This window comes from Chelon labrosus (genome assembly GCF_963514085.1).
Source record: "Chelon labrosus genome assembly, chromosome: 4".
Classification (NCBI taxonomy): domain Eukaryota; kingdom Metazoa; phylum Chordata; class Actinopteri; order Mugiliformes; family Mugilidae; genus Chelon; species Chelon labrosus.
In genome coordinates, this window is record NC_140340.1 from 6,219,776 (window position 1) to 6,232,643 (window position 12,868).

Consider the following 12,868-nt stretch of genomic DNA (forward strand, 5'->3'; position numbering starts at 1 on the left):
CCATGTTGGAAATAAACTAGCAGCAGCAAATTACAGGTAAACGAACCGGCCGTCGCGGGTGCGCGTAGAGATGACATCATCCGGGTCAGAAGACATCATCCGGGGTCTGTAGGTCAATCTACATACCCCGGATGATGATAACGGGTAACTCTGGACTCAACAGGGAATAGCACTAGCGTACGATAACAAGATATTGGTGAAATGAACGTGATTCGCGGCAGATAATGCGTTATTTAGAGGCTGCGTTTCGGTGCCCCAGTCACTTCCACTGTATGGATATACGCAGATCTAAATATCTCCCGAAGGAATACAAATTACACAAAAGTTATATGGGTGAGTAAACGGCCGTATTTTATGCCAGAAATAAGGTCCAGGTTGTAAAAAACAGTAGTTCCCCTTTAATGTCATATATTCCTAGATTCACCAAACACAAATATTCTTGTTGAGTAAACATATTTTTACATTTTACATTTTATCTTTATAAATCAAGCAAAAATTATGTTGCTGTACTTTTATTTGAAAAAATGCTCATTCATTCATTCATCTTCTGTAACTGCTTGGGATAGGGTCCAGCCCCCCCCCCCCCCCCAACCGCGACTTTTCACAGGACAAGCGGTTACAGAAGATGAATGAATGAATGAATAAATGGTGGCGTTGCATAGCTTGTAACTTTTAAGATAAATAGACATAGCATATCTGATATGATTGATGTTATGCTTTATAACTGGGTTGTGAAGACTTTTTATATCCCCCGTAAACACACACTTGGCGTCGTGCACCATTTTCCTCGTCCAAAAGTCACAACACAAAAAAATTAAACCGCAGTTTTTATTTTCCAACTGTAATCATTTATTTTCCATTGTCAAAAATTAAATTACATATACATACAAAACATGTAGAATTGTTTTACTCAAGACTAATCGTTCAGTGGTCGAAGAGACAAGGCATCGCTCTTTCTATGGCTCCATAAAGTTACTGCAGCATAGGTGCTTTCATCCCTGAAAGCTGCCCACTTCTCTCTCTCTTTCTCTCACATCTTTTTCATTCCCTCGTCCTTGAATCAGACACAGGTTTTTGTGTTACACTCATTAGCCCCGCACAGTGCACAGATTTTACTTTTCACTATCTACACACAGAAAATAACAAAAAGTAAATGAAGTAGGTGGGTAGAAGGAGACAAAGAATCAGTACAATCATCGAAAATGGAAAAACAAAAACAATTTCTCATTACTGACTCAAGTTTTCAGTGGGATGTAAGGTCAGCGCTAAAAATAAAACAGGACGCGGTTATGTAATTCTGTGACAGACACATATTATATTTATACTCACATCCATCTAAATGTATGACCTCTCCTGGTCACGTGTTTATGCACTCAACTTACGGTACACTTGAGGCATTTTACTGTACATTCACCGTACATTCACGTATACATCAATGAGGTGTAAGTCAAGCTCAAGAGAAGCACAATGCTCATTAAAATAACTCCTGCAGTTGATAATAATTCAATTTACAACAGCACATTTGTAATCATTAAACGCCGGATGTAATTTTACAGTTTGGCGTGCTCCATTTCCCCGCCCCCCACGCCCTCCATCCGTCACATCACAGATTACTGTGCTATGTGAATATTTATTTACACATTAAATGATTTCTTAGTCATGCCGTTTCGTTCACTCATTTAGTCGCGAGTCCTCAGATGCATGTGACGCCAGACACGCAGTGCAAAACTCTCACCGGTGTTGTGGATTAGGTATAACTGGTGATGCATGGCTTTACACGTGCACTTTGCTTTAAAGGAAGGATCTTTAAAAATGGTTTTAAATCTTGATAACTGACAAGAGTTTATAAATTTTGAATGTGAGTAAATGAATCGGTCGATCTGTGGGCCAAATATTAAAGTTTTCAATTTATACCAGCAGCGTAATGTTAGCAAATTCACTGATAACTCTTCATTAATCATTTATGCATCTATTTACAACACCTATTTTTTGTACATTACAGGTCCAGCACGGGACAGTTGCACAGAAAAGGAATGAGTTCTCTTCACCCTCTAACTGCCACTATCCCCCACTGACATGACATGAAAACTAAAATGGAGCGTACAAACGTTTTATTGGCCATTTAAATATCAATCAGTCATCGTGTTAAGACTCTCTAGGTCCTCCATCAAGCATAAAAGGACACCTGCAGTTTAATCACTGAAACTCCCGAACTACCTCGTTGCTCTCCGTGTCAGGACAGAGGGGATATTTTATTTTCGTTCAGCCTTTTCTCTCCTCTCTTAGTACAATATATACAGAAAGTAAAGAGAACAGGTTGCAGTCCTCTGTCAAAAAAATAAATAACTGTAATAATATTTATTTAATAAAACTATTAAAATTATTTGATAGATCTTTTTTTTGGAAAATAAAATATATCACAACATTTTTTTTATCTACAGAAAGTGCAACTACAAATAAAGTGTTATTGAAGATTATTTCAAACCATTGACGCCTTTCTTCTCTTTTTGCAATTACTTTCCTTTCAGCTCTTCGAAGCTCTGAGGTGACACTGTTGTGGAAAAACTCAAAAAAAAGAGGAGTCTTATCCTACATGAATTCAGGACAACTGCCAGATGTGACTCTGGTTATAAAACAAGCACGCTACAGTAGAACCTTGTTTGTCTAAAAAAAGGAACAAGAATCAACAAAATAGCTTCTGTTGACTGGGTGTAATTGGTGCAAATTTTCTTTTTTGGCACATAAAATGTAAGTGTTTGTTTCTCAAAGACAGATTAAAAAGGTCGTACTGGTGCAAAAAGGACCCCGATAAATAAAAGGCTGTGGCTATTTGGGGTTTTGGGTAAATTATTGCTTAAAATAAAATCCTGAAGTCACCTAAAAACTGTTATTATTTTCCTGCAAAAGGATTTTCTCCCTGACCTGACGTCATCCAAAGTGCCTTGACGGAGCGTTCCCGATCTTGTCTGAGGTAAAGAAATGAGACACGGTGACAAACATGTGACAGACGCTCTGCAAACCTCCAACCTACGCAGTCATTATGTCAAAGACAAACATCCATGGAGGGGAAAGATTACACCCCGGATAAGTACGTTAATGATGCCAATGAAGCAGGTCTGCTAGCATTTACACGTCATCACACTAAAACTGACACAAAGTTTTACGCCCCCAAAAGAAGAGTCTCTATGTGTTACAGAAGCTGCATTGAGTTTTTAAAATCTACCAATGAATCAATTATATCGTCACTATTCACTTGGTACACAGATTAAAATTAAGGTTTGATGAGAATCCTGTACAGATTAATAAAAAGAACCTGGTTTGTTTATAAAGAAGTGTTTTATAGAACAGCGAGTGGAAACAAGGGGAGAAAAGGTTGCTGTTACTGCATGTCAGGGGTGTCAAACATACGGCCCGGGGGCCAAAACCAGCCCGCCAGAGGGTCCAATCTGGCCCGCAGGATGAAATTGCAAAGAATTACATAGAAGAGTTGCTTCAATAAAAGCAACTGCTATTCCTAATTTGTCCACGAGGGGGGGGGGGGGGGGGGGGTCACGCTGTTTTAGTCAAAGTTGCGGACGTAACATGACACTGAGACATACAACTAAACAGCAGATGGTGGAAAATGCGCAGAAATTGCACTTTTATTCCTAAGAAAGTTTTCTTAAAATGTTTCGTAAAAGTACTTGTACTTCTTTGCACTAAAACAAAGGGAAATATTTGGAGTTAAGCTTGTTACGTACTCTGCAAGAAGTGAGAATTTTGTTCTTGCTCCTAAGGCTGCGAGAACAAGAAAAAAGTTGGCCGGGTAATTTAAACTTCATGAGAAACTCGAGTGCCAAACTCCGGGGGGAGTCCTCATAGGCCCCTCCCACTGCAGCATACCTCACACGCGCTAAGCATTGTGGGAGACGGGAGACGGACGACGAGAGGCACGTTTCTTAATATTTTCGGACGTCGGCCAGTCATGTCCGTTGGATCACACCGTTCATTCAGCATGCACCCACACACAGTATGTCGGTCGCACTGTGAATATTAGCATCTGGGAGTCACGGAGTGGCCGCTAGCATTTCCGCCTTTACGCATTACCATGCCCACTTCCAATTTTTGACCAATCACAGATTAGTAACCGTACACTACACGAAAAATCAAGTTCTGCGCGGTCGATGTGTCGAGAACAAGCTACGAGAACTCCCAAACAAGGGCTGCAAGAACAAACTTCTTGCTTCTCGCGGAGTATGTAACAGCCTTTATAGGTTATCATGCTGTTGTGTTTCTGGTCCGGCCCCCTTGAGATCAAACTGGGCAGTCGTCCCCCGAACTAAAATGAGTTTGACGCCCCTGCTGTATGTGGTGTGCACCTTTCTATCTTTGTGAGGACTGAATGCCTTTAAAGCTGCTACAGTCAATATTAATCTTGACTCTTGGTGTGTAAAAGGGGTCACCCGTAGAGAAAGAACGACTCTAAATTATGGCTTAAATCTACAGCACCCCTCAGCTCCACTGTGCTTTTTTAGCTCTTTACAGCTCATTGTCTTGTTTGCCGCCCTCACAGCATCCTTCTCTATTTAAAGACAAGCCAAAGCTGCCTTCTAACAAGCTGAAAAGAACCAACCATGCTTTCTGTCTGATATTTTTAGACCCGACGCTGATGACTGCCTGGGCGGCGAGGCTATTTCAAATGTTACATCCAAATGAGTTTAGTACAAATGCATAATGTCCAGGCAAATGTTCCACATCAAGGGAAAATCACCACGGCTGCCAGCAGCTGTCAAGAGTGTCACTGCAGCCGTTTTTCTATTATTTACCGCCGGTGGAGCGGCTCCAGGATTTGTGTTTGGATTATGATCTGAACAGTTTTGTCAAACTGCATTCCAGAAATGAATTAAAAGTGATCTGTTCTCACAGGTGAATTAATATCATTATCCAAAAGGCAGTGTGCTCGCCAGGACTTGTCACTGTAGGCCTGCTTCTGTCTGGTATAGGAACCCAAAGTTAACAATGGGTAAAGATGGGTGAGGTTAGGACTAGTTGCTGGTCGCGGGGTCAGAACTAATTTCACATTTAATTTTAGAGCTTTGGTTTAGGGAAATGACAAACCTCACAAAGATAGAAGTACATGTGTGAGTGTTCTGCACCCTTGTCCTTGTCTGTGCGTTTGTGGACAGTACCGGTATGGTACGGGTAGCTGGTAGAAATGGTTGAGACTTGAATTTCTCTAAGCACTGAAGTGGCTGCGGGCGGAAACAGCCAATTTGGTGGCGTCCCGTGGTCCAGAATTCCAGCCAAGTGATACGGCTGTCGAGAGCGAAGATGTCGTTTACTCGTCGATGAACTCGATCCCTTCAATCCTGCGGGGCGAAGCACATACAAACACGGTTATGACAGCGCAGAGCAGGAGTCTGAGCAACAATAGGTGACCGCTACGTGTAGCATCGAGATGACAGGGTGAGGAGAAAAAATAAATACATAAATAAAAGATTGTGTGTGGCCTTGCCTTTTTAGCAGCCACAGGACGAGTGTCCTTTGGATTGGAGTTGAGGGATTTCCACACAGTGGTTTTAGACATTTCATCAGATATATTAATATCAGAGGGATCACACCTGAGGAGCAAGGAGAGGGAAAGAAGGGTAGAGGACAGAGGATAAGGATGGAGTGTGATTCGAGGCTTGTGGAGATGTCTCCGTGTGTTAGTATCCACGGGGGGCACTCGACAAGAGATCACCATGCAACAGTGTGTTAAAAAGACAGGTAGGCGTGTGGACAGATGGGAAAGAGACAGACTTCCCTCAAACTCCAAATCAGTTGGCGTCCATCTTGTCCATTTGAATCTATAAGTGTGTATGTGCATGTCCTCACCTGGGATCATGTGCTTTTGGAGTCTTAGCAGGCTTGCTGCTCTCCATTGGAATCATAACAGCAGTCGAATCGTCCTTTTTTGCACTGAGCATAATCTGGGATTCCTACAAGGCACATAAACGTGAAAAGTAAATATGAGCATGTTGACCGATTCTCAGATACGAACTAATGCGCCGAGGCTACCTCCTCTATGCTTTTGGAGGCATCGTCCAGATTCTTTTTCTTCCATTCTGGCATTAAGTCGTCCAGGTAGCTTAGCTCCCGGTCAGAGAAGCACAAGTCGAGCAGCTTGCGGATGAAAACCAGAGCCAGCACCTGCAGGCAGAGGATGCGAACAGATGTTAGAGGACGCGGAAAGATTAGCAAAGACGGGGGCGGACGCCGGCGGCGGTCAACTCACCATCATGGGAAAGACGATGGCGGCAGGGGAGGTCTTGATGACCCAGAGGAGCACCAGGCAGGTGAGCTGGGTGAGCGTGAACAGGTGCACCTTCCGCAAGGGGACGTGTCGCAGGTAGATGAAGTCCGGCTGGTGTTTCGCCGGCATGCCGAAGAGTTTCAGGCGGTCGAAGAACTGAGGAGGGACGCGCATGGAACGCAGGTTCGGAGGAAAAGGAAGAATTAATGAGACAGTGGAGATAAGAGAGACAGATGGCGAATATGGCAACAGAATGGGAGTGATTACAGATGACACATTTAATTGGATAATTCACGCAATCAGCTGTCAGGCCTCAGTGCAGTAACATGAATTAGATAAGGAGGAGGCATGACAGGGACAGACAGATTAGTAAGAGACTAAGATGGAGAAGGCAAGAGGACAACTGGAGATGCTTTGTATTTGAATACCAGATGAAGCAGAGAGAACATCTCAGTTCATACATCAAAATCAGCATAGCATCATGGTGGTTAGCACTGATGCTTCACTGGGGCCCCTCTGTGTGGAGTTTGCATGTTCTCCCTGTGTCTGCGTGGGTTCTCTCCGGGTACTCCGGCTTCCTCCCACCGTCCAAAGACATGCTGGTTAGGTTCATTGGTCTAAAATTTAGGTCGGCAGTCTACTGCAGATAGACCATTTAGATAGACCAATAGATTGCCGACCTGTCCAGGGTGTCCAGCCGCTCCCTGCGCCCCTCCAGAAGCGGTTTCAAAACAGTATCTTGAATTTTTATTTCTGATTTAATTGTTTTCTTTATTTGTGGAAAAAAAATAGACATGTTCTTTGACACTATAGGTCTGCCAGAGTCAGAAATCTAAAAACTGTATACATAGATATGGATTTATGTGTAGGATATCATGTATCCATATTAGATTGTATCTTACCTGAATGCCCTTTAATGAAGACACTCCCATGTAAAGGAAAACCCCATACAGCACAGGCATAGGAATGAACTGGAAAACAAAACACACATAAATTTAGTTTTAATTTTTTACCGAAGAGATTCACCCTATACACCTCGGACTTCAAGTACATACAGAGTCATGTCATATGCAGGAGTTCTCAGATGACACTGTCTCTGTCCTGCTCCACGGACAGATTGAGGAGGTTGTTCGTCCCTCAGGCCATAAGACTACCTATATCTACCACACAGACCATGCTTTCCTTCACTGACTAAATGTCCCGGCCAGAGGGGGGCAGCATTGCCTTCCTTGTCAGACTAACCTGCAGGGCTCCAGTCATGAACACAGAGCAGCCCATGAGCAGGAAGATGACCAGGCCAGTGAGCCTCTGCTCTCTGATGCCCAGGAAGCGAGGCTGCTCTCCCGGAGCCGAGCTCTCCGACTCCAGCTTCAGACTGTTGACGTGGGAGATGGACAGGACGGTGGCTGCCACGAACCAGGGCAGGCCCATGATGGAGCACACTGCCAGCATCACTCCCACCATGAGCAGGTCCAGGTGGTACCCGCAACCCTTCTGCAAGACAGAGATCGGGTCAGACACAGGTTCAAAAGAAAATATGATTTTAATCTTCAGGGTGTTTTTTTTTTCTTCTTGCCAGTAGCTTGTGCTCTTTGCGGTTGATGATGACAGCAGTTATCTGCTGGTCCATGAAGATGAGGATGGTGCAGAGAAGAGCAGGAATGGAGGCAGCCAGGACTGTCCACCACGGGTTGCGTCCTATCGGATGGATCAACCAACCACGATCATCTCTAGTAGGCTGGAGGAAACAGTTAGCAGAGGTGTGAGTTACCCTGTGCAGGTTTACGTCACTGCAGATCTACAGGGTACATATTTCTTCAGTACCTGAAATTTGCTCGGCACCTTCAACTTCTGAGAGGGCACTCCAATGACAAAGTCAAGCAGGACCATGAAAACGATGGTGAGGAACACCGCAAAGTCACTGATCATTGACCGCACCTGGCAACAAGAGACAACACAACTCAGACAACAGTGATTTCTACTTGCAGATTTCTGTGGCACTGCCAGCTTCTGGTCAACATGCAAAAGTTGACATTTGACAGCAGTAAAAACACCATAAACGTGATTCTTTCAGCCTGATATTTGATGACTTTTCCCAAAACTGTTGTACAGGTGCAACAAATTTAGGTGGTTTCTGGGACGTCTGTGTTCCCACGACATTTGCCCAGGTTCCCTAGCAAGGACAGACACCTGCTGGTCTTTGAAAGGGCATCTGGAATCAGTGAAAGAGTAAAACAGCGTAGGAGTGAGAATATGTGGTGCACAAAGAGAACAGACGTCATCCAGAGGTGAGAGGGTGCCTTGCCACAGAAACAAGGTCTGCACCTGCAAGCACAAGTAACACATTTGAATAGATTCGGGTTGGGAGGGTGGCGTCGTGACATTATAAAATCTTGGCAGCAAGATTTAGCGGTCCTTGATCTGCTCTCCCCGGATGAGATTTGGAGGAGGATGTGTCAGAGGCAGGAAGACAATGTGGAATAAAACTCTTGATTACAGCCCCTCTGATGAAGACGACTTTATTATGTAATGGTTTGCGTCCTAAGTGGTAAATGCTGAAGCCTTTATGTCCTGTTGGGGATGAAAACAGCCACTAGGAGTCACCTTTTCCTCTTAATGTGACCATAACTTCAACCGTATTGCAGCAAATGGAATGATTTTTGGCGAGGAAACTTAATTTTACACAAGTTTTGAAAACATGATTTCAACATTTTTAATAGGTTAATAATACACTGTGGGCAAATTTACTACTTTACTATTTATTGAAAATCTGAATCTCTAAATGTGTGTCAAAGTCAATGATGTTATTAATCTTTCACATATCCAAAGAATGTAACAATGGGTAAAACAAATTCCTGTCCCCGATCATTTTTTATATTGAAAACATGTCATTTTGTGTTTTTCCCGTCCCAAAATCAGGGACTTCGTCCTTGAAATTGGCACTTGAAGGGTTAAAATCCAGATTCTTTTGGCAGTTTCGATCAGGACTGAGGTTGACTGACAGATTTATGCAAAAAAAAAGTTGGAAAAAATATTTATCTGATATATTTTTACAGCAGTTAAAAGTCAGTGGCACAAGGGTTAATATTGATATTTATGATTTCTGATGTAGCAGCGAGGACAGCAGCATGTTTAATAGTGATCAAACATGGTTATATTATAAATTCCCACCATTTTCAAATTCAGTCATATATATTTAGATCGTTACGGCTTTTATGTTTTTATGTCTGATGTAAAACAGGACATGACAATGTGTAATGTGTTGACCCGGACCATACTGTGTGAGGCCAGTAAATGTGAGCAGTATGTGAGGCTTAAAAACACTGATTACCTTGGTGGGGAAATAACGACTGGTCTTGAATTGTTTGAGGAATGCCGACATCAAGAACGTCGAGAAGAACAGGATGGTAGACCAGAAGAGAACATCAGGTGTGTAGGGGCCGTGGTGGCCACATGCCGTGCCTACAAACTGGCCCTGCAGGCCGATGCACTCCTGTGGAGATTAACGGAGATAATGTTAGGATAAAATAGCCTGTGATGTGTCAGTAAATACCCAATAAAAACAGACTGAAAGACTGTTTTCTTTACAATCTGAGTCTACGACGTGTGCATGGATATTCACACCGGACAGTAAAAGGTTAATTGATTGACTGTCCTTGTCCGTGTTTGCAAATGTCCTCAAGAGAGGTCAGCTGCTCAAGGGAAGGTGAGGGGGGTTAGTTGAATGTTAACAAAAGCAAACAGGCTTGAGCAAATACAGCGTGTGCCATCATGTGAAAGTTACACCAACATTAGGCGTCATTAGGAGCGCGCGTGTTTCTGCATAGCTACGTTACCTTGACAGTCAGGTTGGACCAGGGTACGGCGGAGGGCTCGATGTTTTTCTTGCTCCACAGTTCTAAGGTTTTATTGCTGGGATTATCGGGCTCTGCACATCTACAGCTGCGGAGGAATGAGCACATTTTTAATTATTAGTCGAGATATGCCGACAGAAAGGGAACCGCATGCAAGGATGTGATGCTAAGACAAGAAGAGCGAACACACAGAGAGAATGAGAAATATGTTCCTTAAGAAAACCGATGCTGGATAAAAACTAGTCGAGCGGACAGTGCGTCACTCACTACGCCAGCGTGAGTTTGTCCAGATCGCTGTGTGCGTTGAAGGGGTAGAGTTCTCCCAGGTGGAACAGCTTCTCCAAGGCCTCGTAGATGAAGATGATGCAGATGAGGGCGGCGAAGGCCTCCTCTGTGAATCGAGTGATGTAGCACACCAGAGAACTGGCGTCCGTGGCGACCAACATCAAACACAGCAGGGCTGTCCATAGGCCTATGCACGTCCTCAGTGAAAGATAGGACAGGTCGTAGTCCCTGAAACAAGAGAAGAGACGGCAAAACTAATCTTAGTGTGGCTGATGATAAAAGTAACAATTTCATTTCATTTCATTTGTTACATTTGTTGCTTATAGTATTGTATATTATTTTCTCATTCTCTGTTATTTTCTTTTCTTTATTTCATTAGTATTAGAAATAAAATAAAATAAACGAAAAGTGCACCAGATTAAATTAAATAAAATTAAATAAAATTAAGCAGAAAAGTCTACCAGCTTTGCATATGTACAAAAATAGTACCGTGCTAAATTAAATTAAATTGAATTAAATTAAAATAAGCAAAAAAGTATATCAGCTTTGCATATGTACAAAAAGAGTACGTTGTTAAAATTAAATTAAATTAAATTAATCAAAAAGGTGTACCAGATTTGCATATGTACAAAAAGAGTACCGTGCTAAATTAAATTAAACTGAATTAAATTAAAATAAGCAAAAAAGTATATCAGCTTTGCATATGTACAAAAAGAGTACGTTGTTAAATTAAATTAAATTAAATTAAACTGAATTGAATCTAATTGAACTGAATTAAATTAAATTAAATTAAATTAAGCAAAAAAGTGTAACAGATTTGCGTATGTACAAAAAGAGTACTGTGTTAAATGAAATGAAATGGAAAAAAAAAAAAAAAGATTTTATTAATCTTACAGCTAGTGTCTGTGAAGGTTCTCAGTCATCCAGGTCATGGTATATCCAAAAACGTTAAAGAAAGGCAACTGGACTTAACGTAGACTTTCTTGAAGACGTTTCGCCACTCATCTGAGAATCTCCTTCAGTCAGGACATCTTACACCTATTTTTCTTTTTACTAGTGGTTCTCAAAAGTTTTTTCATGTGCACCTGAGCTACTGTAACCAAGCAATTTCCCTTGTAGACCAATAAAGTCTAAGTACTTACTTGCAGAATTTGAACAGGATTTTCTCAAAAACCAGCACAGGACCTGTGCTCCCCAGAATGGTGAGAGGCTGCCCAGCGAACAGAGAGTAGGCCACCCCAGTCATGGACGCACCGAGTAAGGACTCTATGGCACTCTGCAACACGTGGTTGAAACACAAAGGTAGTGTTCAGTAACGCAGCATATGAGTAACAGTAGCAGAGTACTGTATCGTGAATGGGTCAGAGTGTGTGTTTTTTTTTTTTTTTGTGCTCTTACGATGCGTCCTTCTGTCGCCTCCCCCAGCAGTCCTCCAAAGGTGATGACAGGAGACATGCAGGCACAGTAGAGGAAGAGGAAGGAGGCCACGCACTGGAGGCTCAGGCCGTCCTTAAAGTCGCTCAGGTAGAACGGAGCTTTCCTCTTGATGTCCAGTATGAGACCGCCAAACAACCTGAGGGCAGCGCATAGGGGAAGAAAAGCTCTAGTTTAAAGAGCAGTCTCGAACCCCGGACCCTCTTGCTGTGATCAGTGCTAACCACCTCACCACTGTGCCACCTGACTACTATTCATCTTTAAGAAACAGAAGTGAATAATATTTTGGTTTGTTATTCCCTTAAGGTTGTCTCTCTCGTTCATGGTGACTGTCCCACCTCAGCCCCCTTACAAATCCGCATTTAGATTTTGTGGCCCCAGCAACTGACAGGCGTGGTGGAGAGTGCTAAACTCAGCCCCGGGCTGCAACACAATTCAGAAACCAAACTGCATGGTGTTACATGTTATTTATGACTACAGATCCCGGGGAGTGACGCCTTGCTTTTTGAAACTGGCTTCAGTATACACCATTAATCATAGCACAAGTCCCCGCTCCAGCTCTGCTTATTCCTTACTTTCCAGTTCTCTGCAGCTCTGGTCCATGGTGCTCAGCGTGTAGCTCTTCCTCTACCTGGCAGGCTGTGCCATTCGGGACTCCTGGCATCTTCCTCTTTTCCTGCAGACAAAACGGGAAAAGACAAAAAAAAAAATCGTACCAGATCTCACCTGAGAAGCATTTATTTGAAAAGCAGTTTCATTTGATGCCGTGTACCTGAGAGGGAACAATCTTTGGGGGCTCGATGCGGATGGAGGGGTCCCACTCTCCTGGTGGCAGGACAGTCACCTGGTCCAGGAACTCATCTATCCCCGCTAGCAGGTCGCTCCTGTCTTTCGCTTTGTACGCGACATCATGGAAGATCTGGACCGGGGGACAGAAGTGAGGGGGAAGGACAGAGGAAATATAATTGCCCATCTGTGCGACGCAGACGCTGAGATTCATTCTGTTTTTCCGTGAAGGATT

The 12,868-nt window shown here is 43.0% G+C and overlaps 1 protein-coding gene across 3 annotated transcripts in view; it reads right to left on the reverse strand.

The window, feature by feature from the left end:
• Positions 1–5,684: 5,684 nt before the first annotated feature.
• Positions 5,685–12,868, reverse strand: part of slc4a8 (solute carrier family 4 member 8) — a 33,481-nt gene continuing 26,297 nt past the window's right edge. For 2 of the 3 annotated variants that reach the window (XM_084543135.1, XM_084543134.1), the window contains exons 10-22: positions 12,620–12,766; positions 12,423–12,523; positions 11,812–11,986; positions 11,556–11,689; positions 10,396–10,641; positions 10,111–10,216; positions 9,606–9,767; positions 8,099–8,212; positions 7,851–8,012; positions 7,517–7,768; positions 7,177–7,245; positions 6,257–6,430; positions 5,728–6,171 (exon numbers count right to left, since the gene is read on the reverse strand). In XM_084543135.1, coding sequence (XP_084399261.1) covers positions 6,022–6,171; positions 6,257–6,430; positions 7,177–7,245; positions 7,517–7,768; positions 7,851–8,012; positions 8,099–8,212; positions 9,606–9,767; positions 10,111–10,216; positions 10,396–10,641; positions 11,556–11,689; positions 11,812–11,986; positions 12,423–12,523; positions 12,620–12,766 — 1,992 coding nt within the window. In that variant the 3' untranslated portion in view covers positions 5,728–6,021. Of the gene's footprint in view, positions 6,172–6,256; positions 6,431–7,176; positions 7,246–7,516; positions 7,769–7,850; positions 8,013–8,098; positions 8,213–9,605; positions 9,768–10,110; positions 10,217–10,395; positions 10,642–11,555; positions 11,690–11,811; positions 11,987–12,422; positions 12,524–12,619; positions 12,767–12,868 lie in introns of all 3 variants that reach the window. The other variant, XM_084543133.1, reaches the window with a different exon arrangement.